The sequence below is a fragment of the Choloepus didactylus genome, chromosome 18, assembly GCF_015220235.1.
Source record: "Choloepus didactylus isolate mChoDid1 chromosome 18, mChoDid1.pri, whole genome shotgun sequence".
Taxonomy (NCBI): domain Eukaryota; kingdom Metazoa; phylum Chordata; class Mammalia; order Pilosa; family Megalonychidae; genus Choloepus; species Choloepus didactylus.
Genome location: NC_051324.1, coordinates 16,759,406 through 16,786,543, shown reverse-complemented (window position 1 = coordinate 16,786,543; position 27,138 = coordinate 16,759,406). Strand labels below are relative to the sequence as shown.

Sequence of the window (27,138 nt, the reverse complement as noted above, 5' to 3'; positions counted from 1 at the left end):
TCCTGGGGAACAAATTGAATCCTGAACTTGAGTGCACGTGACAGATGTGAGGCGCAGAGAGCTGCACAGGAGAGAGGGAGCAGGGCAGAGCTCAGAAAGTGGACATCAGAGAGCACAGAGTTAGGGCGCCTGGGCAAGTCCCCAGAGGAGACGAAAGTGGTGAAATCGGTGCAAAGCAGATGGGGAAACTTCTGGAACAAGAGCTAACATATTTGAGAGAGCTGCAGCAGGCAAGGAGGCCTGGAAGGAGCTGGGGGAAGGTGGAAGTAGACAAACTGGAGCGGCCAGTTAGGGAGGATTCTTTGAGGACGGAAGGTGTAAAGGAGGCTGAAGCAACCAGGGAGGCCTCCCCTGAAGAGACAGAGGGCTGCCTAGAGGCTCCCGGAGGCGGCGCGGCTCCAGGGCGCTGCCTCACCTGGGGCCCGGCCGCCGCGCTCTGGGCCGCTGCCTCAGCCCGCGCAGCCCGGCTACAGCTCGCCAGTACCACGAACCCGGATGGCTCGCCCGGCGCGGCCTCCACCAGGGCCGCCTTCACAGACGTGGTGCCCAGGTCGATGCCGAGAATGACCGACCGCGCACCCATGGCCGTGGTGCGGGACGCAGCTCGTGTCTGCTGCACCGAGAGCCCCCACCCAAACACTTAACCCCGGAGAGAGGCGACACCTGCGGACCTCTCCTGCCAGTCCCTCAGACACACTCAACATGGCGTCTCCTCGTCTTCCCATTGGCCGAGGAAGGAGGACCACAGGAGCATCACTCGGGGCGAGTCCCGGCTATAGGCGGACAGGACATGGAAGGCGGGATCAAGACGGCCCCGCCCCGTCTCGCCCTAGTAGCGTGGGGTTCGCTGAGAGCCGCTGGAGGTTCTGGGAGCGCCTGTGTTCCTAGAAGTGGCTCCATCCTCTCTCATACCCGAGCTTCCATCTCTGCCAAGGTGCCTGCTCCGCCCCAACTCCGCCCTGCTTTGTCGGACTGAGATTCGCAAACACTACAGCTCCCAGAATGCATCACGCGCGCTCGCTACTCCGCGTGTCAGGTGACCTCTGCCCCGCCCTCACACAAAGTCAAGCCGGCCGGGGGAACCGTGCACGTCCTGGAGTTGCACCTCGCCTGAGATTCCCGCTCCTTGTGAGGTCGGTCCCCTGAGCCGGAAAGGCTCTCAGGTGAGAGTCGGCGCGTCCCGGACAGACTCCGGCGCATTTCCCGGGCGGAACCCCTGAGGCCCAGAGACTGGCACAGCAAGTCGATAGGGAGCCTGCCGCGTACCCAGCCTCCAGCAGCCGCGCCTGGGTTCCATCCCCTGCCACCGATGCGGGGAGACGGCTCCAGTGCCGGCATCGCGACACTGGACGCCCGCTCACCCACCCACCCCACTCCTCCGGTTGAAGGGCTGGGGTGGTGGCGAGCGGAGGTAGGGGACACCGGGCTGCCGGGGTGGTGCGGGGGGGCGTTTTTGAGCCTTTTCCCCGCCTCCTGCTCAGTTACTGCCCGGATTCTGGGTCGGAGAGTTTGCAGATTGTTTTGAAGAAAGGGGACACTGAGAGGACTGTGTCCCGGAGCCCCTGTTGACATGCTGGGCTCCGGGGCATAGAGCAGGAGGAGACCTCCGCCCTGCCCTCCCTCTTTCAGCTTAGAGGAAGGGAGGATAACGGGGTCCTGCTTTTTCAATAATATTGAGGATGATCATGACCCATAAATGAGAGCTTGCTAGTTGCTCTAGGCAACAATGGTAATCACTTTATCATTGTTTCTCAACCTTTTTTTTCGTTATCACCCCCCTCCCAGATCCTTTTAGACATTTTTTTCCCCTAATCACCCCCCAACACCATGAAATGTTAATGCAACTCTTTATCTGTTTTTGAACTGTGGCCCTTTGAAGGATCACAAACCATTGTAATACCTAAAGTCCCTTTCTCTGCCCCTCCTCAACCAATTTTAGCTCCGTTGATAACATTTTCTCATTTAAGTCTTAAGAGGTAGGTAAGAGGTAGGTATCATCGTCTCTGTTTTCACAATAGGAAATGGAAGCTTGAAGAGGTTAAGTAGCACCCCGAGGGAGGGGAGCCCAGGTTCAGACCTGTGTATTCTGTTATCTCCTGGGCACACATTCCTTGCAACTACCTATATTCCCTCTCCTAGAGGAGAGACCCATGGAGTTCCAGGCTCTCTGGAGACAGCACTAAGATCCCTGGCAGAGGCAAGTTGCTGTAAGAGACCCCTAACCCCAGTTGCTCCAAGAAGGGAGTAATTGATTGGGGGCGGGGGGGGGGGGGACTTCCTGCAGCATCTTTGTGAGGCCTGGAAGATGGTTAGGATTTCCATGGGAAGAAGGGCATGCTTGACAGAGCCCCCACTGGCATAAAATTGTCCATTTCTATCTTGTAGCTTCCACAAATCACTAGTTGTAGTGTTTTAATTATTAATCTGATCTTTTTTTAACCTTTTCAATAGACTCATCCTCAGTGTATCTCTATCTGCTCTGACATCTTTCTTCCAAAGTGTCTCAGCCTTCAGGACTGGGAGACTTTTTGCTGACCATGTTTGAGTTTCTCAGTTCACTTTCTGCCCCTATAAAATAAGAGAGGAGGCAGGTAGGCCTGATTCTGCATCTACCCAGAGGAAAACCCAGACTCTGTCGTGGGGAACAAACTGAGTCCTGAATTTGAGGGCATGCAGCAGATGTAAGGAGCAGAGAGTTGCATGGGAGATGGGGGTGGCCTGTGGTCATTCTATTCACACAGGAGAGCAGTTACCCCACAGGTCAAAATACAGACTGGAGATCAGAGAGCACAGGGCTATAGCACTACGGGCAGGGCCCCAGAGGAGGCCAGAGAGTGGGGAAATTGGTGCAAAGCAGATGGGAAAGCTCCTGGAACAAGATCTAATGAATCAGGGAGTGCTGCACCAAGGAGGGAGGACCCCAGAGGAGATGGGGACAGGCTGGAGCAGTCAGGGAGACTTCTTTGAGGAGAAAAAGGGGGTCGGAAGGCTCTTGGAGGCCTTTTGGGAAAAATGAATACAGCAAAGGAGCAGAGACGTTTCCACGCAGACCCCTCTCAGATCTTTTCATAGTTTGCAGGAACACGAGAGGTAGCATGTGGAGACCAAGGACATCCTTACTGCCCCATCTTGACCCGTGGTTCACTTGCCGTGTGTTGGGGTGATGGGTGCGCAGCAGCCTGCCTCCCTCCCTAAATCGACGAGCTCCTCCAGGGCTGATCTGAGCTTGTCCATCGCTGTGTCCCCATCGGGAGTGATCCCTTCCAGGTCTGGAGAGGTGATACTTGTCGATTGAAAATGTCTTAGAGTCAGTTGGTGCCATTAGCCCTTGGACTCTCATCCTCAGGACACAAAATGGAATTAATTATTAGGTTTATAGGCTCACAAAGTCAAATATTTGACCACAATTTTAATAACTTTTTGAAGAACAAAAAGCAAAACCTCCTAGCCAAGAAAACTGCATGCCTTCTACCTGTTGCCTATATTGCAAAAAGCAGTTAAAGAAGGAAAAATTTGGGTCTTTGTCTACTTCCTCAGAGTGGGACCTTACACAACCCACTTAGCTGCTCTGAGCCCATTTCCCCATTTACCAAAGAAAGATAAGTCCTCCCTGGGGTCCCCTTTTCTGAGGTTAAGCTGCAAAGTCTGTGAGGTCACAGGTGTGAAGTGAAAGTCCCTTATGAGCTGTCCTTTGCCACATTTCTGGTTGGCATGTTGTCTACCTGATACTGAGCTCATTCAACTTTAACTTGAACTTCTCTTGCTGTTTATGTTTCTTCCTAGTTCTTTGAAATTGAAGAACATGCTAAGGAATTGGCTGATTGTTTTTATACTTTTTTCCCTGAAGCTCATGGAAAAATGTGGTAAGTTTAGAAATGGGCCATCAACTTTGTAAAGAGGGAAATGGTGACTACAGAGTGAGTAGCCTGATCTCTTTGCAGCCAAGGGTTTAGTGCCGTCCAGATGGCTGCATATGCCTGCCTGCCCCTTGGCCAGCCAGACCCAGGTCCATAGTCCAGGAGCTTTACAAGGAGCCAGATGGTTCCACAAATAATTGGCCTTCTTCTCCAGGGTGCCTGTTGCCTTTTCTGTTTCACTAAAGTCAACACTTGGTTCTTAAAATCAGACTATGCGGATGGCTCTCAAGGTCAAACTAAGGAGGCCAAAGTCTGGGATAGTCTCTGTAAAGAAAGGCTAATGCCCCTGCCCTGTGGACCTCACAAAGGGGGTTGCAGGTCCTGGGAGCAGAGGCAGGTGAGGTGGCCTGCCAGCCATAGACACCCTGGGGAGTCTGCCTGGGCATCCACTTGTAAGATGAGAAAACTCAGGGTGCAGCAGCCGAAGCAGAACTAGAACTACCCAGAACGCAGGCTGGTTGTTGAAAAACACATCAGGGTTTGTCCAGCCTCGTGAGGCCTGAAACTTGAAAGCAGGCCCCTTGGAGGTCCCCATCATTTTAGCAGTTCTCCCACTGCCCAGAACATTGCTGGGATTCCTTCTAAAAAGAGCCGTATCCAGATCTGCAAGGACGTCAGGCCCATTATTTTGATCATGGACTTGGCTGTTGCCAAAAAAGCAAATATATCTTAAAATCCCTGACCGAAGATTTTTAAATGAACCTTGTACAAACAGCAAAAATCCTGTGGGAGTTTCCCAAGAGCCCTGCATGAGGGCTATACAGTTATTGTTATCTGGCCTCTTGAATCTCTGAGGAAACAAAAGTCATCTGATTGATTCTACCGGATTTGTTAAACAATTAGTCAGGTTACTTTGCAGTCACACCTTGTGAATAAGCAATTTCCAAGAAAGGAAAGGTCCTTTAAACCCCAGTGTTTCTCAATTGAGCCTGTGCCTCAACTCACCTGGCAGGGGGGGGTGGGTACCTGGTGCCTGTAGAGGGGAGGGGGAACCCAACAGATGCCAGACCCACTCCAGACCTGCTGGATCATATTCTCTGGGACTAAGGCCCAAGAATATATATGTGTGTGTTCAGATGTTTGTGCACATATGCATGCTCGCTTTATAGCTCCATTAGTAATTTTAATGTACTCCTTTGGGAGAGAACCACAAATCCAGCCACTATGCTGGTTATACAGAAGGAAAACTGAGGGTCAGAGAGGGTTGAAGAATTGCCCAAAGCCACAAAGCTAGAAAGAACAAAGCCAGGACCAGCACATAGGATCTCTGTTTCATTTTATCACTTTACCTCCTTTCCTGAATGTCCTTTTAAAAGAATCAAGTAACTGGGGTTGGATTTCTAACCCCACCCCATTCTGCCATGCCTTTCTTCTCTTTGCTTTGAGGAGAGATCACTAAGGACCTTAAATGAGATGGTTGGCCTTCAGAGTTTTTGTCTCTGACTGCTTTGCCTGAAATCTTGAGGCATTGTGGCCTAGTGGCTAGAACCTGGGCATTGGACCACACAGGCATGGGTTTGAGTCCTGCCTCCACCATTTCCCAGATGTGTGGGCAAGACACTTTCCCTCTTGGGATTCTCAGTTTCATATCTAAAATAGGAATAATAATACCCATCTCTAGAAGAGGGAAGTTGAGAGTAGAGCAGAGTGGCTAGCATGGAGTGGGGTGCAGAGTCATTTGATGCCAGCTTCCTAAGTACCTCCCACTTGGGCTAAAAATGTCATGCAGTTATGCATGGTGATAATAATAGTAACTAACAATTACTTAGCCCTTAATGCATACCAGACAATGTGGAAAGTGTGTTACAAGCATTACCACATTTCATCTTCACAGTAACCCTCAAGATAGGTCTCCCTGTTTTTCAGATGAGGAAAATGAGGCTCAGAGAGGTTAAGTACCTTACCCATGGTCACACAGCTAGGAAGTATTGGAGCCAGATGCAACTTTGTGACTTCAGAGCCCAGTCTCTCAGCTACTCAGTGAGCTATCTTCTGTGGGTGGTAATAAATGGGAGTTCAGAGTTTCCTGATCTGGTTCTTTAAGAGCTCACTGCCTCCTCTGTAAAAACAGCAAAGATTCTGGAAGAGTTAAGGTCATGTGGCTCTCCCACTAATGCTAACCACTGTCCTAGCAGAGCTGTAGGACGCTCAGGTGTGGCTGCCAGCATCACTTTCAGTAGACAGCATCATATATCCCTTTTCTGGGCACTAAATCTTGTCAGAGACGCAGATTCAGGAACTTCTGTTTCAGATGTAGGCCTCAGCTTACTAGGTAAAATTTAACGGGCAGGAACATTAAGTTCTACATTTGCCCAGCTAGGCAAGCCCAGGACAAAACCTCAGATTAATATCAGAGCTGTGAGTATGGAATAAGAAAGGGCACAGTTGCCAAAGCTGCCTCTGGGCCGTGAGCCTACACATAAGGGGAGAGCCTATCCTGTTCCACTCTGAGCAGCCTGGCCTCTGCAAGGGCCGAGTGGGGACATCTCCCTCTGAGGGACCCAGCCAGGCAGCCCTAGGGGGAACTGGAGACCTGGGACTATGGGAGCCTGGAGCCTTGCAGCCTTGGGGGACAGAGCCTCAGTCTGCATACACACACACAAGGCTCACTTGGAGAAGGCATCTCAGACATAGTCTAAGAGGCCCCAAGTAGCAGAGCCAGATTCATGGGGCAGGTTCCCGGGGGGTGATTCCCTTGGAGGAGGTGAGGTTACCGTCCCTGGTGTCCAGGAAGAAGAAGAGAAACTACTGGTAGGGGTATTGAGGAAGGGAATCAGAGAGTAAAAAATGAATTAGGTAACTTAAGTTCCTTCCCAACCCAAGCATCTAATCTTCACTTCTCAATTCCTCATGTCCTGCTTTTGAGGGGTCTTGGTAGAGGGACACTTGGGCCCTGCCTGCAGCCTTTACTCCTACAAGAACCATCTTTATCAGAGCTGAGCACAAGATTCATAAGCATGCCCTCTGGGCCACGTACACTCCCTAAGGCTGTGAAACAGGGTAGGTGAGCTGGGCCAATGTGGCATGTGCTTGGAGCATACCTGAGAGCCTGGGGTAGGGTCAGGGATGAGGTCTGCCTGAACAAACTCAGGAAGAGGTTAGAGAGGCTAAATTGGACATGTTCTATGGCCAAGTTGCTTCATAGTACTTTCCACAACTCCCCAAGGGACCTATTTCTGTAAACATCTTAATGCCAAGAAGAAATTCCTGATAGTGGAAGAATGTGTACTGTTCACCATTCTTCCCCCAGTGCCCTGATACATAGCCTCAGGAAGGAGATCAGTGAATGGGTTGAGTTGGGTTAGTAAGGGAGCCTAAAGGGGGTTCTTTAGTAACAAGTTAAAGTCAGCATTTTTCAGTCAGATCATGGCTTGAATTCCTTGCAACAGGTGTTGAGCCCCTTTGGTCTCAAACTGTTTCTGGGTAACTCAGCCACAGACCCTCAGATCCTTTTGAGGAGGAGAAGGAAGCATTTTCTGCTTTGGCCTGTGTCCTCCCCTATCTCCATCTCTGGTGGCAGGAGAGGAAACAGCATAATGAGGCCTTGGGTTTCCAGTCCCATCACTTAACCTCTCAGCACCTCCCTGTTTCCACCTAGAAGCTAGGGGTCGTCAAGAATCAGAGCTCATGAATTCAGAGGTCAGGGGCCCTCATCCCAGTTTCTCCCCGTGATCCTGAGTTCTCCAACCTAATCACTCGTCATTGATTTGGGTCCTGCCAGAGTCAACCATCAACCTCACTGTTCCTCCCGTTGTGAAGCTGGAAAATGGCAGCTCAGCCAATGTCAGCATCACCCTTCGGTGAGTTCCCAGACCCAGCTCTCCTCAGTCACCCCGTGGCCTGCTGAGGGCTGACCCCCTGCGTCTTTCTGTTCACATTTGAAGTGCCTCTTAACTGTAACACAAGCCATAGAAAGAGAGGCAGTAGCTCCAGGCTGCAGATGGAGGCCCCAAATTAGGATCTCCCCACCCTCCGCTGAATCCTTGCTTCCTTCTGATGGGAGGAGGAGGAAGGGGGGCTTTTCCCCAGGCCAGAAGAACCAAGAGTGACCTGCAATTGATGCCAGACTTTAAAGTGATCCTTTCCAAGGCTCTACATATTTAGGGAGAGCCCTGAAGATCAGGGGCAAGTTGAGCTGCTGACCAACATTTCTGAGTTTGCTTATAGAGCCCAAAGCAGAAGTGACCATTCCAGGTGGATCCCATTCACACAGCTCTCGTGTTTACCCTTTGTCCAGAGAGACTTTCTTGCTGATCTCTGCTGGCTCAGGCATGAGGGTCCCAACGTAGTCCAGCCTGTGCTGAGAGCCTGCCTCTGCCTTCTGTAGCCTTAGCTGCTTTGCCCTGCTCTTGCCTCCCAGCAGGAGGATTCCCTAGGGTGAAGATTTAGAACTCTGTCCTTTTCTCTGGACCCCAATCCTCTTTCCTCACTTCTCCTGGGACCACAGGAGGTGTAATCTGAAAGCAAAGCTTTGGTACCAAGGCCCCCCTAAACAGGCCTGCCCTGCCATCCCCAGCTCCTGCCATCTTTGCACATCAGCACCTTGTAAATTTTACAAGCCATCCTTTTACCACCACCACTCTTCCCTCTCTAGAATCCTTGAGTGGCTCTCCTCTGCCTCCCAAGTTAACTCCAGGCCTGTAAGCCCAGATTTGAGGTCTCTCATGGGCTACTCACAGCCTGCATGTCTGCCTTATCCAGACACTCTGATCCCTTCTCATGCCCTGCCTGGAAGGCCCTCAACCTTATTGGTCAAATCTGACCTTCCTGCAAATCTCAGCTCAGACCGAAGCTCTGGGAAGCCTTCCCCCCAATGAAGGATACCACAGTCCTTCCCATTCCTGGACGCCTCATTTGGCATTCATAGCCAATTTCCTCACTTCCTATGTCCTCACCTTTTCCCTATGTGACATCTATACCTGATAAAGATAGAAAGCACCTAAAGAGCAGGGACTCTACCCTTCCACCCTTCAGGGTCAAGCACATAACATTTCTTAACCCTAATTGCTTGAGAAATGAAAGCCTGGGGTGAAATCCTGAGGGTTGGTTGAGATCTCACAGTGACCAACTTCTTAGAAATAATCCAACTCTTTGTCTTCCATAGGCATCCGTTAAATGCAACCTTGGTGATCACTTTTGAAATCACATTTCGTTCAAAAAACATTACTATCCTTGAACTCCCTGATGAAGTAAGTAATGAATCTGATTGATAGAGAAATGCTGGGTAACAAAACACATTTTGATCAAGAGCTTGTGAAAATAAGCCACCTTATCTTTATACCATGAGGCTGCCCATATTCCATCATTCTAGAAATCTGTGGCCTCTTTGGGGATGGACATTTTATGTGTTCCCCATGTGGATGGAATTGGGAAGACAGTGGTAAGAGGCCAGCAGCATTGGCTTCTTGAAAACCTTTTAGAAATGCAGAATCTTGGGCCCCATCCCAGACCTTCTGATTCAAAATCTGCAGATCAGCAAGAGCCCCAGGTGATTTGGGTCTGCATTAAAGTTTGAGATGCATACTCTGAGACACCACTGGTGGGGTATCATTTCCAAAACCCAGGGCTGGAGGCTGGTATCACAGCGATGACCTTTATGCATTTATCTATTTCTGTGTACTCTGCCTCCACCTCACCAAAGACTTGAGCCAGTTACCATGAATGGGGAGGCAACAACCCAGAGGGTAAATAAGGAGCAAAAGGAACAGATGAATCCAGGGATGAGACTGATCCTCGTGAGGCATGTTCTGAAGGCCTGTGTGGTTAGAGAGATGTGGAGATGGGCTGCAGATCAACTTGGAGCTCTCTAGCAAGCAAACAGTATTGAAGTATGATCGGTCATGACAGTTTGGGAATCTGTGGTCTCAAAAATAAAGCATTGCTGAGAGAGGAGTCTCAGAGTATCCCCTGAAGGGACCATGTGTCGGAGACAAGTTTCATCCCCTGGCAAACACCATACATCCTCAGTGGGGCCATTTCTCCTAACTTCCCACACTCCTGCCCCAGGGCATGAGGCCAGGGCACAGGTGAGAAAAGCAGTTGGCTGTAACAGCGGGTTCTGGCACTCAGCTCTCTGAGGTCTGACTTGATCCACAGATCACATTTAGGTCACATTTAGAGGAATGGATGCTAACCTGTTAGGGCCAGACATATAAGTGAAAGTCTCATCTTTTAAAATTTGGTGAAAGTCAAGGATAATACTAAGCAAAAGAAGCATGGTGCAAAAGAGCCTGAACTATATGATGCCATGTATATAAAGTGCAAACATAGACAGCTCACTTACGAGCTTAGAATAACAGTTACCCTCGGGGATCAAGTATGCCTGGAAAGGAGCAAAACGGGGCCACTGGGGTGCAGGAAATGTTCCTTTTCTCAGTCTGGGTACTGATCATAGTCAGTTTGTGAGCATTTCATCAAGCTGTGACGTGTGTACTTCTCTGTATACAGGCTATAGTTCAATTTAAAAACTTTTTTTTTTTTAATAGTAAGAATAAGGTCCATTTGTAGGATGTCCTGTGTGGGCACCAGCTCACCTTTCCAGACTCAGGCTTCACTGGCCCCTTCCCAACCAGCTCTAACTGCTCCTGTCCTCCCCCTGTGCCTTTGGAAACCAGGGTTAGAATTTGGGTGTCAGGAAGCCTGGGAGCCTGACATGTGAGCCTTGGGTGAGGCACTTCACCCAGACACATCGCAGTTTCCTCGTTCGTAGAAATTGGGTTTATAATGTCTACTTGACAGGATTGTGGGGATTAAAATACAACAGTGAGCATAAGCTGTCTTGGATTAGACCTAGAAAGCATTCAGAAGAGGTAGTGAGAGTTGAGATTTCATTCTGTCTTGTATAAGTCACTTTCTCCCTGCCTAGTTCCAGAAGGGATTTAGTGGCCACTTAGAAATATGCAAGAAACATTGCAAGGAAAATCTGTTACAAATAAGAAAATACTAGGTGACAGGAAAATAAAACAGAGCCAGGAGCAATACACATCACACAGAGGTAGCTTGCAAAACGTGGACCATAAATTGGACTCTAGGCTTTGCAGCAGCCACTTACACCATTTCAGCTTTCCTGGCAAAGCCCCTGATTTCTGATGTTAGGACCAAAAAAACAAGTGTTTCAAGGGTCCTCATAAGGAAGCCACTGGAACCTGATGAACAGCATCCTCAGTACCTTTGAGGACGAGCTGCATGATCTGGATTTCCCTTTGTATGGGTGGAGGATGGGATCCAGAGTATTTTCCAGGGAACAGACAGGTTCAGGAGGCACAGTTTGGTTCAGTAGTGGTATTCTCCAGATTGCTGCCACTCAGAGGGAATTGGAGAATTTCAGGAGGAATGATTGGGAGGTATATGTTGCAGACGGGCCTCCAAGTACTCTTTTCTTGGATTAGAGCTTTTGATAAATATTGGGCAGAAGTGGGTGAGAATATTCTCCCTGCCCAGTGTTTCATGTGTGCAGCTCTTGTTTGGCCGCTTGGCAGCCAGGCTGACCATGGGGCAGATAGCCTAATAATGATGGAAATAGAGGCAATATAGTAATTGTAGTATAGTAGTGGTAGTAAGCACCTGAAAGCTTGCTATGTACTGGGCACTATACTGTAAGTGTTATGGTCATACATCATTCATTATCCCCATTTTACAGATAAGCAAACCGAGATCACAGAGATGGAATAAGTTGGGTGAGATCACATGGCTAGCCACAGGGAGAGAGCTGTCCCACCTTCCATCAGAGATAAGGTGGGGAGGGCCAGTGTTCTGCCCAGAAAGCCTACCACACAGATGGGGTGGGCACATTTGAGTTGGTGGGTTGGACCAGTGTTTCTCTCCTTGCTTAGCCAGCTTCTTGAAGACAGGGCGCGTGTCTGATCTGTCTCCAGTGCAGAGCCTGGAGCTGGGCACTCAGTGGGGCCTTCCATGTGTGACAGCCGATTGAATTGAGTCCTCCTAACAGGTTGTGGTGCCTCCTGGAGTGACAGATTCCTCTTTTCAAGTGACGTCTCAAAATGTTGGACAAGTTACCATATATCTGCATGGAAACCATTCCCAGCAGCCCGGGTAGGCTGGCCTCAGTCCAGGGAGGCCTTCTGTGATGAGAAGGGAGGTAGTGGGGGGGGGGTGGGGGACACTTCTGTCAGAAGCCCAGCTTCAGCTAATCCCTGTCCCCAAATTCCTTTCTAGCCCAAGAATACGCTTCTTGGTGATCCACAGCAACATCGTGGGCATCATAAACCAGGTGATCGGCTGGATCTACTTTGTGGCTTGGTCCGTCTCCTTCTATCCTCAAGTGATCAAGAACTGGAGGCGGAAAAGGTAATGAGCTGAGCTTTACTGCCGATTCGTTTGGGGCTGGGAAGACTGAGGCATTCCAGTGTGACTGCCGAGAGCTGCTGTTCCCGCTTTCCTCCTCTGCTCTCCTCTCTTCCCACCCTGACATGAAAGTTGCCCCCAAGAGCCTGAGGTAGGACGGCCAGTGCTGGGCCTTTGGTCCCTCCCCCTGTGAAAGTAACCAAATGGAGCCTGGGCTAGCTGGAGGAAGGTTTGCCCTGACCCTGCTCTGCTCTCAGCCCTTCTAGTCCAGAATGAGGTGTCAAATCATGCTATGTTGCCAGATTTATATCCTTTAGCCTTAGAGATTAAGCAGTTCCAGCCCTTCCTTTTAAAGACCAAGCAGACCTGGGGTTGTGGAGTGTCCCCCGAACCTCAGGCAGGAGTGTGAGCCGAGACTGCCTGTTGGCTGGGATGGTCAGTAACCCCACTGTGCCAGGTACCAATTCTTAGGCATTTCTTCTCCATCAAATGCATCTCCCCAAAGGGAGGGTTCTTCCTGTGGCCTTGCACACAACCCAGGGGGGCAGAGTGCCACACACCAAAGGGAAAGTCAGATGGACCCATCAGGTGGCATGGAGTGCCTCACCTGTGCCCCGGGGTCTCCTCCTCGCTGTGTGGGAGGCTCTGCGTTGGGCCAGGTCTTGGATGACACATACACCCCTGTCTTGTCATCTGCCTTGTGGAGTTCAGTCATTTTGGGGGGACTGTTGTCCACAGTCAGCCCTGAGGGCACTGGTGACCCTCAGAGCGATGCCCAGTCTACCCTCCCACTAGGTGTGCAGGTACCCACCCCTTTTTAGTCGACCTCTCCCAGTGACCAGAGGCCCCCAGCCTGGTGTCTGTTCCCAGCACACACATAAGCCAGGTCATGCAGACACTTTACCAACAGCCATTTCTGTGCTGCCTGAAACGTCAGGAAGGGAAAGGGGGAAGCTGGGGAATTCCCTAGGGAGCTCACCTGGGTCAGGCAGCCACAAGTTCCAGCCACGCCCTTACTGCTGCTGGAGACAGATTGGCTTCTGCCAAAAGCACCAGCTTTTCTAAAGACCAGTGCGGTTTTCTGCTTTTTAATGATGTGGTCTACTGGGAAGTGATCATCATTCTCAAATGCCAACAGGGAGTCTGCGTTTGGATCCAAGGCCGAGATAATGGCACTAGGAAGACCGGCGGTGAAGTTGAAGGGCTTTGGTGCTGTCTAAAAACTGTCCCACAGAGAGCTGGCAAGTGGGCAAGGTGGCTAGCCGCCTCCTGGAGCTCCTGGAACTTGGGCTCAGCCTGCCCCCGGGTCTGAGCTTTGTGCTCCCTCCATGGACTGACGAGGCTTCCATCCCCCGTCATTTCTCTTCCATGTGACCTCATTCACAGGCCCTGGGAGGGAGGAAATATTGTCCCATTTAACAGACAGGAAGCAGAGTGGTTTGACTGACCAGCTGTGGGTCCACAGGGAGCAAGTGGTAGGGCAAGGTTCCAAACGTAGGTCCTGACTCTGAAGCCACTGTGTGCCCTTCCCTGATATGGCCCCGGGACGCCTGGGGAGAGACTCCTTGCTGGCCTGAGCTCATCAACTCATTTCCAAGCTCCCAGCAGCCTGAAGGGCCCTGTGCTCAGTCTTACCCCAGGGCTCCTGTCCCTCTGGTGGGTCCTGTCCAGCAGTGGGGACCCCATCCTGGCTACTGCAGCAGGGTAGGAAGGCCACCTGCTAAGCCCATTCCAAGCCCCTGGTCTGGTCCCTGTACCCTGTGCCCCAGGGACAAGCACCTTGTGCCACCTCCTTAAGTCCCAGACAGCTGCCCCATACCCCCAGGTCCTCTGGCCTACCACATCCATCCGCTGAGCAAGCCACACTACCCGCAGCTAGTAAGACAGGGGAGCTCAAACTTGCAGCAGACGTTGTATCCAGTCCCACCCTTGGGCAGCACATTCTGACTATGGGCCTGTCAGGGATCCTTGGCTGCTGTCTGTCATGTGACGGAGGAGATTTGGGGAAGGGGTTTGGGCTCAGAACCTGTGCCATCTACTCTACATTTAGATCTCACATTGGAGTGTGATGTTTGGTGAATCAGATGCTTCTCGACACCGTCCATGGGTATCTTCCAAATGCAGACTGGTCCTCTTCCAAGAGCATTCTCTTCCTTGGCCAACAGCACTGCCAAACATCCATTGAACGGGGTCGTTGACACCATCCCCCCTCTCACCCCCATACCCCACACATCCCCAAAGCTAATTAATTTCCCCTCCTAAACCTCTTAAATCCAATCAACTTGTTTCCAGCTTCACCACTATCCAAATGCCAGCTCCATCACGGCTCAAGTAGACTTCTGCCCTGACATCCTTATGGGTCTCTACTTCTTCTTGCCCCATCCTCATCCAGAGTTCTCCCTGAAACCAGAGTGGTCTTTGCAGAAATCAGATCTGATTACATTCCTTCCAGTGTCTTCCCATTGTTCTTGGCATAAAAACAAAACCTCAGAATCTAGCCTGGCCTCCCTCTCTGCCTTTCCAGCCCCATCTCCCCCCAGCACCTCCGCCCACCTCTGCTCCAGCCACCTTCATGCTGTTCCCTCTGTCCTGAATGCTCTTCCCTGTCCTCCTGGATGCCTCCCGCTCATCGTGAGCTCACACTTAGGAGACACTTCTGGGAGGCTTTCTGAGCTCCCTGATGAGGTCAGACCCCCAACCCCTGGTCCTGGAGGACTCCACCTTGGTGCTTGTGACAGTGACAGTGTTACTTTTGTTTGGGATTGCTAATTATTACTTCTCTGCCACTAATTAGGAGGGCAAAGACTGTTTCTTTCTAGTCAGCCCTGAGAGCCTGGCAATACCTAAAACATAGTGGACTCACAATAAGTATTTGTTGAATGTCTGAATGTGCCCACCATGGTCCACCATGGTTAGGGCTTCCACAGCCTGTTGATGAGAGCAGAGAGTGGCCTTTCTGGCTACAATGGCAAAAAAGGCATCCCCCCCTCCACCGCTCCCCACAATTTGGTCTGCATCTCTGTGCAGCAAGAGCACGAGCTCTGCCACAGTCCCCTGAGCCACATGGGCCTCTGAGGGGGCTGCTGCATGGGGAGCCAGGGAGGAAGAAGCTTCCTTTCTACAAGAGGCCTCCAGACCTCCTACCAGGGGTGAGAGCTTGGGGAGGCAGGATAAATCTCAGATGGGAGGGGAGAGAGGAAGAGAAGGGCACCAGCTCTGAGAGGGCCGAAGTGGGTGGCATCATTTGTGATGTCAGAGGGACCTGAGGACAGTCCTCTCCTTGGGGAAAGCCAAGCCCCTCTTCCCATTCCCAGTCCTCCCATCCTGCCGATGTCCAGGCCTCACCTCCTCCTGTCTGCTGTGGCCCCTCCCCACAGTGTCGTTGGCCTGAGCTTCGACTTCGTGGCCCTGAACCTGACAGGCTTTGTGGCCTATAGCGTGTTCAACGTTGGCCTCCTCTGGGTGCCCTCCATCAAGGTATGCTCTGCCCGCCCACCACAGCCACCCACGCTGGCCCGTGGCCTGCTTGCCCCTCAGCACCTTGCTTCTCCCCACCTTCCAAACAGGAGCAGTTTCTCCTCCAACACCCCAATGGGGTGATCCCCGTGGACAGCAACGATGTCTTCTTCAGCCTGCACGCGGTCATCCTCACGCTGGTTGTCATTGTGCAGTGCTTCCTGTATGAGGTGAGAGCTCGCAGCCCCCTCCCCCACCACTCACCACCCACATTCCACCTGCTTCCCACACCTGCCACATTACACGGAGGCCCTCAGAAAAGAATATGCTCATGCCTTCGGTGTCTGCTTACTGGCACCCAGGTAATATGCCAGGCCCTGCACGGGGAACACCATGCCCCAGTCTTGGGGAGGGACACAGAGAGAGACCGTGATGACCCAGCAGGCTGAGAGCTGTGTGGGACAGGGAAGCCCAGGCAGCTCATGGAGGCAGAGTGGGGGCCCCAAACACAGCCAGGAAGGAGCAGGACCAGGGCACCACAGGAAACAGGGCCAAGGTGCTGTCCATAGGATGAGTTCCTTTCTCGTGAAGATGGGGAAGACGGGAGAGTGATGCCCTCCCCGTGAGGGGAACAGGGGCATTTGAGAGGCACTGTGGGCAGCTGGGTTGATGGGGGTTCAGGGTACCAGTGGGGAGCAAACTCCAGAGATGCATGAGGAGTTTACACTTGGTCTTGTTAACAGAGAACACACAGCAGGGAAGGGTTACAGCTGGATTTTCCCATTTTCCAAGGAACCCTGATGTTCCCAGCTTCTTCCCATGCAGTTTCTAGGTTTCCTTAACCTTGGCTGGGAGGCTTCCTTCAGAATGAGCTCTGAGCAGGCACCCAATTCTGCAAAGTGAGATCAGAGAGTACTAGATATTCTTGCCATGCTAGGGGGATACTGGGAAGTCCAAAATGGACTGGTTGGGAAACCCTGGAGAGTAGAAAGGGTGTGACTGGTGCTGGGGACATAACCCCACTCAGCCCAGCCCAGCCCAGCTATTGACTCACTCTGTGACCCAGCTGGAGCCCCACTGGCTCTGGTATCTGCCCTCCACCCCTGCATTTTCCCCAGCCACAGCCCCAAAGCAGACCTCCCCTACCCAGACAGCTTCAAAACCAGAGCCCACCTTCCATGCTCTCCCCTTCCTGCATAGACCCTGCTGACATTCCCCTGAGACCCTGCAGTGGCTCTGTCACCCCAGGCTCTCTGTGCGCCCTGACCCTGCCTCCCCTCCCCTCCCCCTCGCCCCTCACTCTCATCCTCAGCGAGGCGCCCAGCGCGTGTCCTGGCCTGCCATCGGGTTCCTGGTGCTGCTGTGGCTCTTTGCTCTCGTAACCATGATTGTGGCTGCAGTTGGAGTGACCACTTGGCTGCAGTTCCTCTTCTCTTTCTCCTACATCAAGCTCGCGGTCACACTGGTCAAGTATTTTCCACAGGTACCTCCAAGGCCTTCCTTCCCTTTCGCGTGTCCGGTATCGTGAAAGGGATGAGGTGCAGACCCCAGGCCCTGCTCCCAAGGGGCATCTCCTGGCTGGAGTGAGGAAATGTGGACGGAAGCCTACAGTGGGAGCTGGTGAGCCCAGCAGGAGCAGCACTGGGCAGAAAGCCAATCATCACTGCTGCCGGCTCATCCTTGGCACCCAGAGTCCCATAAGGAAGTCAGCAGAGACTTCTCTGACCTCACGCTTAGCTCTAGGAGTGGTAGTTTTAGTTTCCCGGTTTCCATGATAAAATACCATGCAATGGGTTGGCTTAACAACAGGTATACTGGCTCATGGTTTCAGAGGCTAGAAGGCTTGCCTCCTCCCTGGGTGGGTATCTTCTGACCAGCCCGCAGTCTTCAGGGTTCCTTGGCTTTTCCATCATGTGGCAGTGCACATAGCAGCGTCTTCCCTTCTCTTCTGGGTTCCTTTGACTTCCAGCCTCTTGCTTCTCCCAAGGCTTCTCTCTGAAGGACTCCAGTAATAGGATTCAGACTTATCCTGATTCAGTTGGGCCACACCTTAACTGCAGTAACCTCATCAAAAAGTCCTATTTACAGTGGGTTCATACCCACAAAAATGGAGTTAGATTAAGATATTTTTCTGGGGTACGTAGCTCCAAGCCACCACTAATGGGTTGTGCAGGTCATTCCCCTTCTCCACGTTTCAGGCTTTCCTTTGGGCCTTCAGTTCTGTTGCTGCTGCTTTCCCTATCACCACCCTTAATACCCCCTCGCAAGTAGCAGCAGGGGAAATGGGAGAGGGAGCCCACACTGTACCTTTCACCCCATGGTGAGATGTCTTCTTTGGAGGCCCCTCCAGGAGCCTCCTTGTGGGCCATTAGCCCCCAGGGGCTCCAGCATGTCCTACTCAGATCCAGGGACTTAGAGCCAGGACAAGGTCAAGTTTGAAACAGCTGCCAACTGCAGACTTCCACCCCTTCATGCAGGGCCTCATTTCACTGGCCCCATTTCCAGTGAAGAAGCCCCTTTGCAGCTTCCCCAGCCCTGGGAACTTTGGGTTTTGTGGGCTCAGAGGAAGGAGGGCATTTTGGCTGGAGGTTGGGGTCAACCTCTTGGGGGGCAAGGAAACAGAGCCAGACCCTTGATGATGAGCAGGAATTCATTGCATGGCCAGGGAGAGGGGCATTCCAAGCTGGGGCCACCTGCACAAAGGCATGGGCAGGTGAAGAGGTCAGGGGGAGACCTTGGCTGGCTGAGCAGCGCTGGGGATACTGAGGCTGGGAAAGTAGGCTAGGTCCGAGGGGCTAGAAAAGAAGGCTTTTGAGGAGGGGAAGGTCTTGAGGGAAGTGGGGCCTCAGTCCCTGAGTGCAGAAAGTGTTGGAGTGGGAAACCCGGGAGGCTAGAATTGGCCAGGACTGGAGAGGTGGCAAGGAATGTGGAAGAGGCGGGAGAGAATCTCAGGATTCTGATGGCTGACTAGGAAAGGATCACTAAAGAGCCTAAGGCATCCCTCCCAGGTGAGGCAGGAGGCAGTGATGTCAGAGGAGCCCTGAGGCTCAGTCTTGTCAGTGGAGAACACAGGGCAGGGGAGGGTTAGGGCTGGATTTTCCAATTTTCCAGGGATCACTGATACTCCCAGCCTTTCTTTCCTATGCTGCACCACTTCCCTTGAGGGAGGTTCCCTCACATACCATGGTCTTGGGTGCTGTGTGCTGTGGGGCATAGGAAGAATGGGGGTTCCAAGGAGACCCACCCAAAAGACCCAGGGAACCTGAGACAGCGTGGGAGCCCAGCCAGAGCTGAGGGGTCTCAGCTTCTCTCTACACATGAGGAAACCAAGGTTGGGGAGAAGGTAACACAGCTCCAATGAGGAGCTGGGATTCCAAAGCAGGGAGCCCGACTCCCAGCCAATGTTCTTCACAACATTATGTCCAGGCAGAGTCTGGGGAGAATCTTCACTGGAGGTGAGAAGAAAACTCAGAGTTACTGGAAAGTCAGAATAGAAGTTTGTTCCAGAACGAGGAAGAATGAGGACACTCAGGAAGGCAACATCCCCTCCACCTGTTGGGTTTGTTAGTTTCAGGGATGGGGTGAGGGTGGGCTCTGTTTGCTGTGCCTACAGATGAGGTCACAGGCCGAGCCCAAGCTGTTCCCTTGAACGAGGCTTGTCACAACCCAAAGGTCGTCGTGTTCCTTGGAGCCCAGGCCCAAGCACATGAGTGGGAGGAATTAGAGCCACTTTTGTTTGAAGTGAAGGTCACAGGGCTCATGAGGCAGCTGCCTAGCCCCCTCACCACCTTCTGTCTGTCTGCCCCAGGCCTACATGAACTTTTACTACAAAAGCACCGAGGGCTGGAGCATTGGCAACGTGCTCCTGGACCTCATTGGGGGCAGCTTCAGCCTCCTCCAGATGTTCCTCCTGTCCTACAACAATGGTGAGTCAGCCAGCAGGCTGCCTCCCTGCCATCTGGCGGGCTGGGGGTGCAGGGCAGGGCTAGCCTTCCCGGGACCCCCAGCCAGAGCTACCTACCCACCCACCCCCATCCCAGACCCTGCAGCCTGGGAGTCCAAGCCAACCCAGCCCCCAAAGGAGACTCAGATCTAAGGGGTCTTTGCAGCTGCAGCTGGAGGATTTGTGATTTCCTCCCCCTCCCACCCCTCCCCCCGCCACCCCACCATGCTCCATCTGCTTTAGGGGCCAACTAAAACCAGTTCCATCCCCTCTGGCTCTTAACAGACCAATGGACAGTGATCTTTGGGGACCCAACCAAGTTCGGACTCGGCATCTTCTCCATCTTCTTTGATATCATCTTCTTCATCCAACACTTCTGTTTGTACAGAAAGAAACCAGGGTATGACCAGCTGAACTAGCACCCAGGGACCCAGTGTAGACAGCCCAGGCCCTGGGCCTTGGTTGGGGAAGGCTGCACTCACTTCCTCAAGACCAAACAACTGAAACACAAACCAGCCTGCCTTTGTCCAGGCTGGGGAGGAACCTCCCTCTGGGACAGACACCTGACTTGGCTCCAAGACTAAAAATCAGACCGCTGGCAGCCCCTCCTTAGAGGCCTTGGCCCTTCCTGGGCCTCACTAGCAAGGCATCTGGCCCTCCTACATCTTGATGCCGCCATCTTTCTCTTTTTTTTAAGGCTTCAGGCAACACGCACAGGTTCTGACAGCCATCCCAGGCAGGATTGGGTGCTGAACTTGGACCCGAAGGCCTTGCCCCATGCCTCCAATGTTTCTGGGAGCGGCCTGAAGGGCTGACCTTGCAGCCGGGGGAGCCAAGGGCGCTTTGCTGCCACTGCTGTCTTCCCAGAGACCAAGCAGCCAGGTGCTGGGGCTGGTGGTGGAGGGCTGAAACTTGGGGGTCAGGCCTTGGGCCCTTTCTCTGAAGGCCACGTTGTCTGAGCACTCACGTTCCTGACACTTGTTCTGCATAACTCAGCTTCCATGACTGCAGGTGCAGGTGGCCCCACTCAGGGCCTGATAAGGAGACAGGATTTCGCAGCCCCGAGGTGCCCACCAGATGGCTTCTGAACTGGACCCAAGCCCAGAGCCCTCTGGATCTTTGTCACACAGATTATCAGACTAACCACCCCCTTTGGATTTTTCAGAGGGATGTTTTAGAAGGGAGTGGCTTATTCTCTCCTGCCCTCTCTGCCTACCTCCACTTTCCCAGTCAGGACCCTGGGGTTCCATCCGAGCCCTCCTCCTGCTCCTTACCTCCTTGCCTTGTGTCTGGAATGCAGGACACACATACACACACACACACTACCAGGCAGTGCCTTAGAGGCCTGTTAAACTTGCCAAAAGGTGACAGAAGCTCCCCAGAAGGGGCCTTCTCTCGCTTTCCCCAGCCCCCTACTTGAGACCCACCAATGTTTTGGCTGTCAGGGGCCTCAGAAAAGGACTTGAGACCACCTCACACAGTCCCCACCCTGTTCTCAAACCTCCTCCCCTCCCACCCAGAGCTGCTGTTCTTCTGATTGCAGGAGGGGAGGGTCCAGGACGTGCCTTGTACATACCTTGAGACTGTCAATCCCTTCAGACTTTTTTTTTTTTACCACAAAGTCAATGTGAGGGGACTATATCCCTAATTAAAACCTGACTTGCTTCCTTTCTCCACACTGAGGATGTGCTATATCAGGAGGCGGGTGTGTTGACCTTCAGAATCAATTCCTCGGGGCTTAGCAAGGCGGCCTTACTGACTTACTGTAAGGAAGCACATAGGGCTGTGAAGTGCGCTGATCCCATGGTGGCCGCGAGCTGACCCCGCACTTCGTCAGGGGAGTCCTCAGCTGGTGCAAGCTGCCTGCCTCTCGGGGCCAGGCCAGGTAGGTCTCCCGAGGACCCTGTACTTGCCATTGCCAAGGGCAAGCAGCTGAAGCTATGAACATGCCACCCTCTAGGGAAAGAGGGACCTTATTTTTCAAATCCTCTTCCTATCCAGTTGTAACAAACATCAAAGAACTTAGGATCTTATCTCCCTAAAGCAGAGATTGCAGTCTGATCCTACAGACCTGTCCGATTTGGGCCACCCAGTGATTTTTTTTTAAATGGGATATTTTACCTGAAATTCCAAAATCTTCCCTTTCCTTGAAAAATCTAACTTGACTTTGCCAAGTGAGTCTGTGTTCCCACCTGGCAATGACTTCCTGGAGCCGGGAATGCTGCCAGCACTAGGAGAGGCAGCGGGACATCTGGGCTCCAGTGTACCCCATCTGCCCCTGGAAACATTTGGGGCTACAGCCCTGGCTGTGATAAACCAAGCACTCCTAAGTCTTAGGAGCAGGTGTTTTTTTCCCTGTGACCCCTGTTGGTGTCCATGAGGCCCCTCCCAGGGCTACACAAGGGAAGTTGGGGGCACTTAGGGACTCCACAGTGACACCCAAGAGCCTCCCCCAGTTCTGCTGCAGGTATTCTCAGGCCCTCCCACAGATGCAGTCCTTGCCAATTATAGGGTGTTTTCACAGGTGTTCCTGGGCTCCACCAGCCCAACTTTCCTGGCAGGTCAGCCATCCTTAAAACCAAAAGTTCTCACCCCAAACCACCCCAATGCCCCATCCCATGCTTCAGCACATACCCCTTCTGGACTCCAGCATGGTTTATTGGGCACAAGATGTCAAGTGTGGGGCGGCATTATACTGCCTCACAGCCACGGGAACAAAAGTAAGGCTTGTTAACTTGCCAAGAGTAGTTGTTACCCCCGGATGCGAGTTAGTGAGCTAAATTCAAAAGCAGAATTGGCATCTCCAAATAGTAAGATAAAAATGCTTTGTATCAAAGTTGTGATTAAAAAAATACAAAAGTTAAACCCACAGGCATAGAGAAAAACAGCAATCCTGAGAGCTGCCCTGAAATGTCAGCCTTGAACCTCATCTAAATCCTGTAAGCAGGTGGATCCTGGGGAGGCCATTGCCCTTTGGGGGGGAAGTGGGGGTGTGATGGGTTGACACAAACCTGCCCAGATTCTGTCCAGGTAAACCTTCTGTCCAGGTAAGCCTTTGTAGCACCTCTGGTAGTGAGTGTAGCCAGTCTCCCATTTGGGCAATGCAGGGACAAGCATGGGGCACAGGTGCTGCAGAGTTTAGATAAGAGGACAGGACCAAGCCCTGCCACCTGTGCATGCAGGGAAAGGCCCAGCCCCACCTGTCATTTTCCAGCTTTGTGGCAGCTCTCAGGAATTGGTGTTTCCGCACTTGCCCAAGCACTGCTGGGCAGCGGGGGCTGGGGGCTGGGCCGGGGGTCACTGCAGGCTGTTGTTTCCAATCCCCAGTGTCCAAGGGAGGGAGCTGCTCCCAGAGCCACAGGCAGTGGTGGGAGAGGGGAAGGAGAGGGTGGGTCAGGCCTCAAGGACATGCCTCTGGGACCAGTTCCTGCCCTTCTGAGGTGGGGCCCGGCCCTCGGCAAACACCAGGAGGAGGGGCAGAGAGTAGAAGTAGTGTCACTGTACAAACAGGCAGCAGGCACTCGCTGGGGACCGTGGCAGGCTGCTAGGACAACATCGACTGCTGCACAGCCTTCTGCAGTGACTGCCGCGTCACCAGCAGACGTACCACCTCCTCCGAGCGCTTGGTGAGCCGCTTCCTGGCCTGGTCGTGCGTGACCATGGTCATGTCCCAGCCATTCACCTGGCCCAGGGAAAGAACACAGCACGCCTCAGCCCCTCACCCACCCTTTGGGATCTGGAAGGAGGATAGGCTTTGGGGGTCTGGGTCACCCAAACAGGCCCCCAAGCTGGTATCCACAGGGCTGGGAGATGCCAAGCACTGGGGCCAAGGCATGCAGAAGAGGGAGAGCCAACTTCCTCTGAGGACAACACCAGCATGGACTCCAAAAGAACTTTGGTGAGTCTCTTCCAGATGTCCTAGGAGGGCTGGGAGGCAGGAGCACCCCCACCCCCATTTTCAGACCCTCTGGCCCAAACCTTGTTTTCCTCCTTTGGGACACCTGTTACCTGCATGATCTTGTCTCCAATCTGCAGCCCAGCAATTTCAGCAGGGCCTCCCTCAGACACCCGTGTGACATAAATGCCCTGGAAAGAGACAGCGGGTCAGGCAGTGTGGCCACTGGATTGGCCCCTTCAGCCATGGAGCAGAGCCCAGCATGGTCAACTCCCAGCCATCTGTCCCTGCACCCAGCCTCCCCCCAGTGCACATGACCAGCAAAGGCTGTGCCCAGACAGGTGGGAAACCTCGCCTGCCCCACCAGGGGCTTCCACCCCTGCTGCTCCTGAGCTCTGAGCAGCCATATGAGGTAGGTGGGAGGCCCCAGGAGGGCTGGGGAGGGCCACCCCCACCTACACACCCACTTAACTCCCACCAGATCATTTCTCAGACCATCTTAACAAGGACAGAGAGAGGAGGCCTGCAGCATCCGCCCAGACCCAGAAAGCAGAGACTCACCATGGCAGGTCTCTGTGCCCCACAGAGAGGTCCCCCCTCACCTTGTCTGTCTTATCTTCCGAGAAGGGATTCTGGGAGGGATCCTGGTCAATTCCACCTCCAATGCTGAAGCCCAGGATTAAGTTCTCACCCTGACGCAGCTTATGAATTTCAACTCTTTGCTGGCAAAGAAAAAATGAGCGTGAGAAACAATTCTGGTCTGTGTCCTCAGCAGCAGAGCCAGGGCCGTTCTGCAGGAATCCAGCTGGTCAGCAGCCTGGGAGGCTGGAAATCAGGATTCAACCCAGCCACAAGGACCCACCCACACAGCCTTCTGTCCCCAGCCTCTCCCCAATTCCCCTGTTAGTCCCCAGCCCCAGCCTTGGTCAATATGTGCTCTAAGCCCCTTCTGGCCCAAAAGCCAGGGTGCTGTGGGTGGGAGGCCCATCTCCTAAAGGAGAGACCACACAAGGGTAAAAAGGCTTAGGCCCGGAAAAGGTGCAGACAACCTTCCTGAGGCAGCTCAGGTTGCAGACCTAGTGCTGCAAGAGCAGGACAGGAGATGCTCCAGAAAGACATCGAAGACCAAACCTGCACAGGAAGGAGGAAGGGCTTTCCAGGCCAAGGGAACAAGCAAAAAGGCTTGAAGGTGCTGTGGTCTGTGAGAGCAGGGTGCCCAGCCCAGGCTGTGGAACTAGGAGGCGAGGGGAGGCTGGGGCCAGTGCAGGAAGGCTGTAGGATGCTGGTGAGGCCATTCTTCCTAAGCCCCAGGCAGTGTAGACACGAGTGCCCTAGGGCTCTCTCCTACCCTGCTCTGGAGTTCAGCAGGCATCCCCAACTCACTGGATGCTGTGAGCCAGACCAGATCACCCCATCCCAAAAGTTGTTTTAACAGAAGAAAAAAAAAGCAAGAGGTAACTTAATCTGGGCCTGAGAGGGCCTCAGGAAAGGAGGATCATCAGCACCAGGCTTGATGGGTTGATGAGTAGTTTGTCCACCTGACCTTGTCCTGGAGCTCACTGGGGTGGGGCGGGGCGGGGTAGGGCATAGTTAAGATTGAGTGCCAGAACGGCCACTCAGTCAGTAGGCACAGGAGAGAAGGCCTCTCACAGGGGAGAGGAGCTGCTTGGAAAGTGAGATCAACAGACTTGGGACTGCTCGTGGAGCAGGGAGGAGTCAAGACCACACCCTGCGGCCTGGCCTGGCTGAACACAGCCACCACGGAGACGGGGACCAGGAGGAAGACAAGCGTGCTGAGTGGGAGTGACAGGCGCCATCCCCAAGGCAGAAGGATTTGTGGAGCCAGAGTTCAGACAGGCCAAAATAGTTTAAACATTCTCAAAATGTTGACACGGAGAGGGTGGGGGCCTGGAAAGGAAGCCTCCTCACCCCATCCCCAAGCCAAGATGCAAGAGAGAGAGGCCAGACCCCACCCACCATGTTTAGATAGGAATACAAGGTCCAGAAAGGGTGGGACTGTGCAGAGAGTTCTACGATGAAGTCTTGGTGATAGAAGAATTGGGGGCAGAGGTCAAGTCCCTTGGACCAGCTAGGGGGGTGGGGGGTGGGGGGAATCATGACCCAGCAGAATCAGGGGCCTCATGCCCCAAAGTAAGAGTAGGGGGCCTCTTTCCCCTCCCCAGCATACACCTTGGCACCCACCCCAGGGTCAGAAGAGAGTGCAGGTGCAGGTGCTGGGAGTCAGGGTCCTTTCTGGGTGAGGACAGGTGGGTTGCTGCCCCTTTTTGGTTCCTCACCTGCACCCGCTTTTCACCAGCTAGGGAGTAAACTTGGCCCCTTCTCTCTGGGCAGCTAGAGATCTGGAAAAGCCAGTGTGAAGGTTAGGACAGCTGTCAGCAGGTCCACCCTTGGTGCCTGGTAGACTGGGCCAGTGCTCTAAGCTCACTCTCACGTGCCACCTTTATCTGAGGCTTCCTGCCACCACCCGCCTGGCCTGATACTGCAGCCAATGCCTCTGGCCTCCGGGCTGAGAATTCCAGCTTCCCCATTACCAACCTGCAGACATTTCTTCCCATTTTCTGAAACCTCTGGCGAGCTTGGCAGGAGACCTAGGTCCTTCCTGATGGGGGAGGGCTTTATGGCCAAACATCAACAGACTCCTCTCTGAGACTCAGTTCCCCTACCTCTGCCATGGGTTGGCCTCCAGGCCCCATCTGGCTGTGGCCCTAATGGGTCTAACGTCCCAGCCTCTTCCCTTTTCGTATCTTAACAGCACCTGGCACCAAGACAAGCCAAGAGGGCTGGGAACTGGGGACCCGGGAGGCTTTGGAGCAGGATAGAGCCACTTGTATGAGCCTTCACTCTGGACCGGGAGGCGAAGCGTCGGAGCGCGGGCTCCGGCGACCCCCACCCCTACCCCTCAAATCTTCCTCCGCTGGGCTGTGGCGGCTGGAGCGCAGGAAGCACTTCCTCATTCCAGAGGCTACGACTCACGGACATCGGAGCCGGCGCCCGCCCCCTGCGGCTGCCCAGCTGGAGACACTGAGACCGGGGGAGGGCGGCGCTGTCCCAGGCTCCCGCAGCCGGGGCCTTTCTCCTCCGTCCGCCCCTCCTTCGTCCTCTCCAACAGCAATCCCCGGGCTGCGGCCTCCGTCCAGGGTCTCAGGAGGCTCTAGGGTCCCGGGCCATCTCTGTCTTACGGCTGGGGAAACTGCAGCCCCTTCCGGCGAGGGGGAACCGGCGCCCAGGCCGCCGGTTTGCAGGAGCCCGCGCTCCGACGCTTTGTCAGCCTGTTTGGGGTGTCAGTTTACCAATCTGCGAACTGGGGACAAGTCAAGACGAGAAGGAATCCCCGCGAGCGCACTCACCACGACGGCGGTGACCGGCTGGCCCGGGATGTAGGACATCTCGACCGCAATCCAGGTCAGCCAAATACGGCTCAGTGAAGCCCACAGCGAAATTCACCGCGGCCGCGCCCTCTCTGGTTAACAAAGACAGCCCGATTCGGCCCGCCCCCTTATGAATAGGTAATTACTCTCTAGCCAATCACCGACCGGAGCGCCGTCCGGCTATCGGGAGTCTCAGGGCGTGCGTAAAACAGCAGGGAGAAGGTGGAGCGTGTT

At 53.4% G+C, this 27,138-nt stretch overlaps 3 protein-coding genes and 1 long non-coding RNA gene across 12 annotated transcripts in view; 1 reads left to right on the top strand and 3 right to left on the bottom strand.

Annotated features, from left to right (window-relative positions):
- TRPV1 (transient receptor potential cation channel subfamily V member 1) overlaps positions 1-920 on the bottom strand; it is a 62,849-nt gene extending 61,929 nt beyond the window's left edge. For 4 of the 6 annotated variants that reach the window (XM_037810627.1, XM_037810625.1, XM_037810628.1 and 1 more), the window contains exon 1: positions 416-920. In XM_037810627.1, the coding sequence (XP_037666555.1) occupies positions 416-583 (168 nt within the window). In that variant the 5' untranslated portion in view covers positions 584-920. The remainder of the gene's footprint in view (positions 1-415) is intronic. The other 2 variants (XM_037810626.1, XM_037810630.1) reach the window with 1 other exon arrangement.
- On the top strand, positions 97-24,268 carry CTNS (cystinosin, lysosomal cystine transporter). Of its 3 annotated transcripts, XR_005212872.1 has the most exons (14): positions 97-1,163; positions 3,784-3,863; positions 7,639-7,717; positions 9,022-9,106; positions 11,866-11,969; positions 12,093-12,224; positions 15,599-15,698; positions 15,788-15,907; positions 16,990-17,160; positions 19,486-19,603; positions 19,906-20,020; positions 20,318-23,518; positions 23,656-23,856; positions 23,997-24,268. XR_005212872.1 is itself a non-coding variant. In XM_037810641.1 (12 exons), the coding sequence occupies exons 2-12, from the start codon at positions 3,803-3,805 to the stop codon at positions 20,433-20,435; spliced, it is 1,203 nt and encodes a 400-aa protein (XP_037666569.1). In that variant the 5' UTR covers positions 1,197-1,411; positions 3,784-3,802; the 3' UTR covers positions 20,436-22,958. The 3 variants fall into 3 exon arrangements, 2 of the variants coding, with proteins under 2 accessions (XP_037666569.1, XP_037666570.1); XM_037810641.1 differs by lacking the exons at positions 97-1,163; positions 23,656-23,856; positions 23,997-24,268 and adding an exon at positions 1,197-1,411 and having other exon boundaries at positions 20,318-22,958; XM_037810642.1 differs by lacking the exons at positions 97-1,163; positions 23,656-23,856; positions 23,997-24,268 and adding an exon at positions 1,967-2,197 and having other exon boundaries at positions 20,318-22,958.
- Positions 12,652-15,908, bottom strand: LOC119514893. 2 transcript variants are annotated; one of them, XR_005212873.1, is made up of 4 exons: positions 15,777-15,908; positions 15,085-15,149; positions 14,279-14,388; positions 12,652-13,610 (listed from the first exon to the last, which is right to left on the bottom strand). It is a non-coding gene; the product is annotated as an uncharacterized LOC119514893 (long non-coding RNA). The 2 variants fall into 2 exon arrangements; XR_005212874.1 differs by lacking the exon at positions 15,085-15,149.
- TAX1BP3 (Tax1 binding protein 3) lies at positions 22,261-27,116 on the bottom strand. The gene is made up of 4 exons (XM_037810644.1): positions 26,884-27,116; positions 24,118-24,237; positions 23,629-23,706; positions 22,261-23,302 (listed from the first exon to the last, which is right to left on the bottom strand). Exons 1-4 carry the CDS (start codon positions 26,920-26,922, stop codon positions 23,165-23,167), a joined length of 375 nt encoding a protein of 124 aa, XP_037666572.1. The 5' UTR covers positions 26,923-27,116; the 3' UTR covers positions 22,261-23,164.
- Between the last annotated feature and the right edge of the window lie 22 nt (positions 27,117-27,138).

Bases quoted from the DNA above. Each gene is read 5' to 3' on its own strand.
- CTNS (XM_037810641.1), top strand. From the start codon at position 3,803: ATGCTAAGGAATTGGCTGATTGTTTTTATACTTTTTTCCCTGAAGCTC. The intron at 12,225-15,598 runs GTAATGAGCTGA...CCCTCCCCACAG, and splicing joins AAGAACTGGAGGCGGAAAAG to TGTCGTTGGCCTGAGCTTCG. The intron at 19,604-19,905 runs GTGAGTCAGCCA...GGCTCTTAACAG, and splicing joins CCTCCTGTCCTACAACAATG to ACCAATGGACAGTGATCTTT.
- TAX1BP3 (XM_037810644.1), bottom strand. From the start codon at position 26,922: ATGTCCTACATCCCGGGCCAGCCGGTCACCGCCGTCGTG. The intron at 24,238-26,883 runs GTGAGTGCGCTC...TTTCTTTGCCAG, and splicing joins AGCCGGTCACCGCCGTCGTG to CAAAGAGTTGAAATTCATAA. The intron at 23,707-24,117 runs GTGAGGGGGGAC...GTCTCTTTCCAG, and splicing joins CGGAAGATAAGACAGACAAG to GGCATTTATGTCACACGGGT.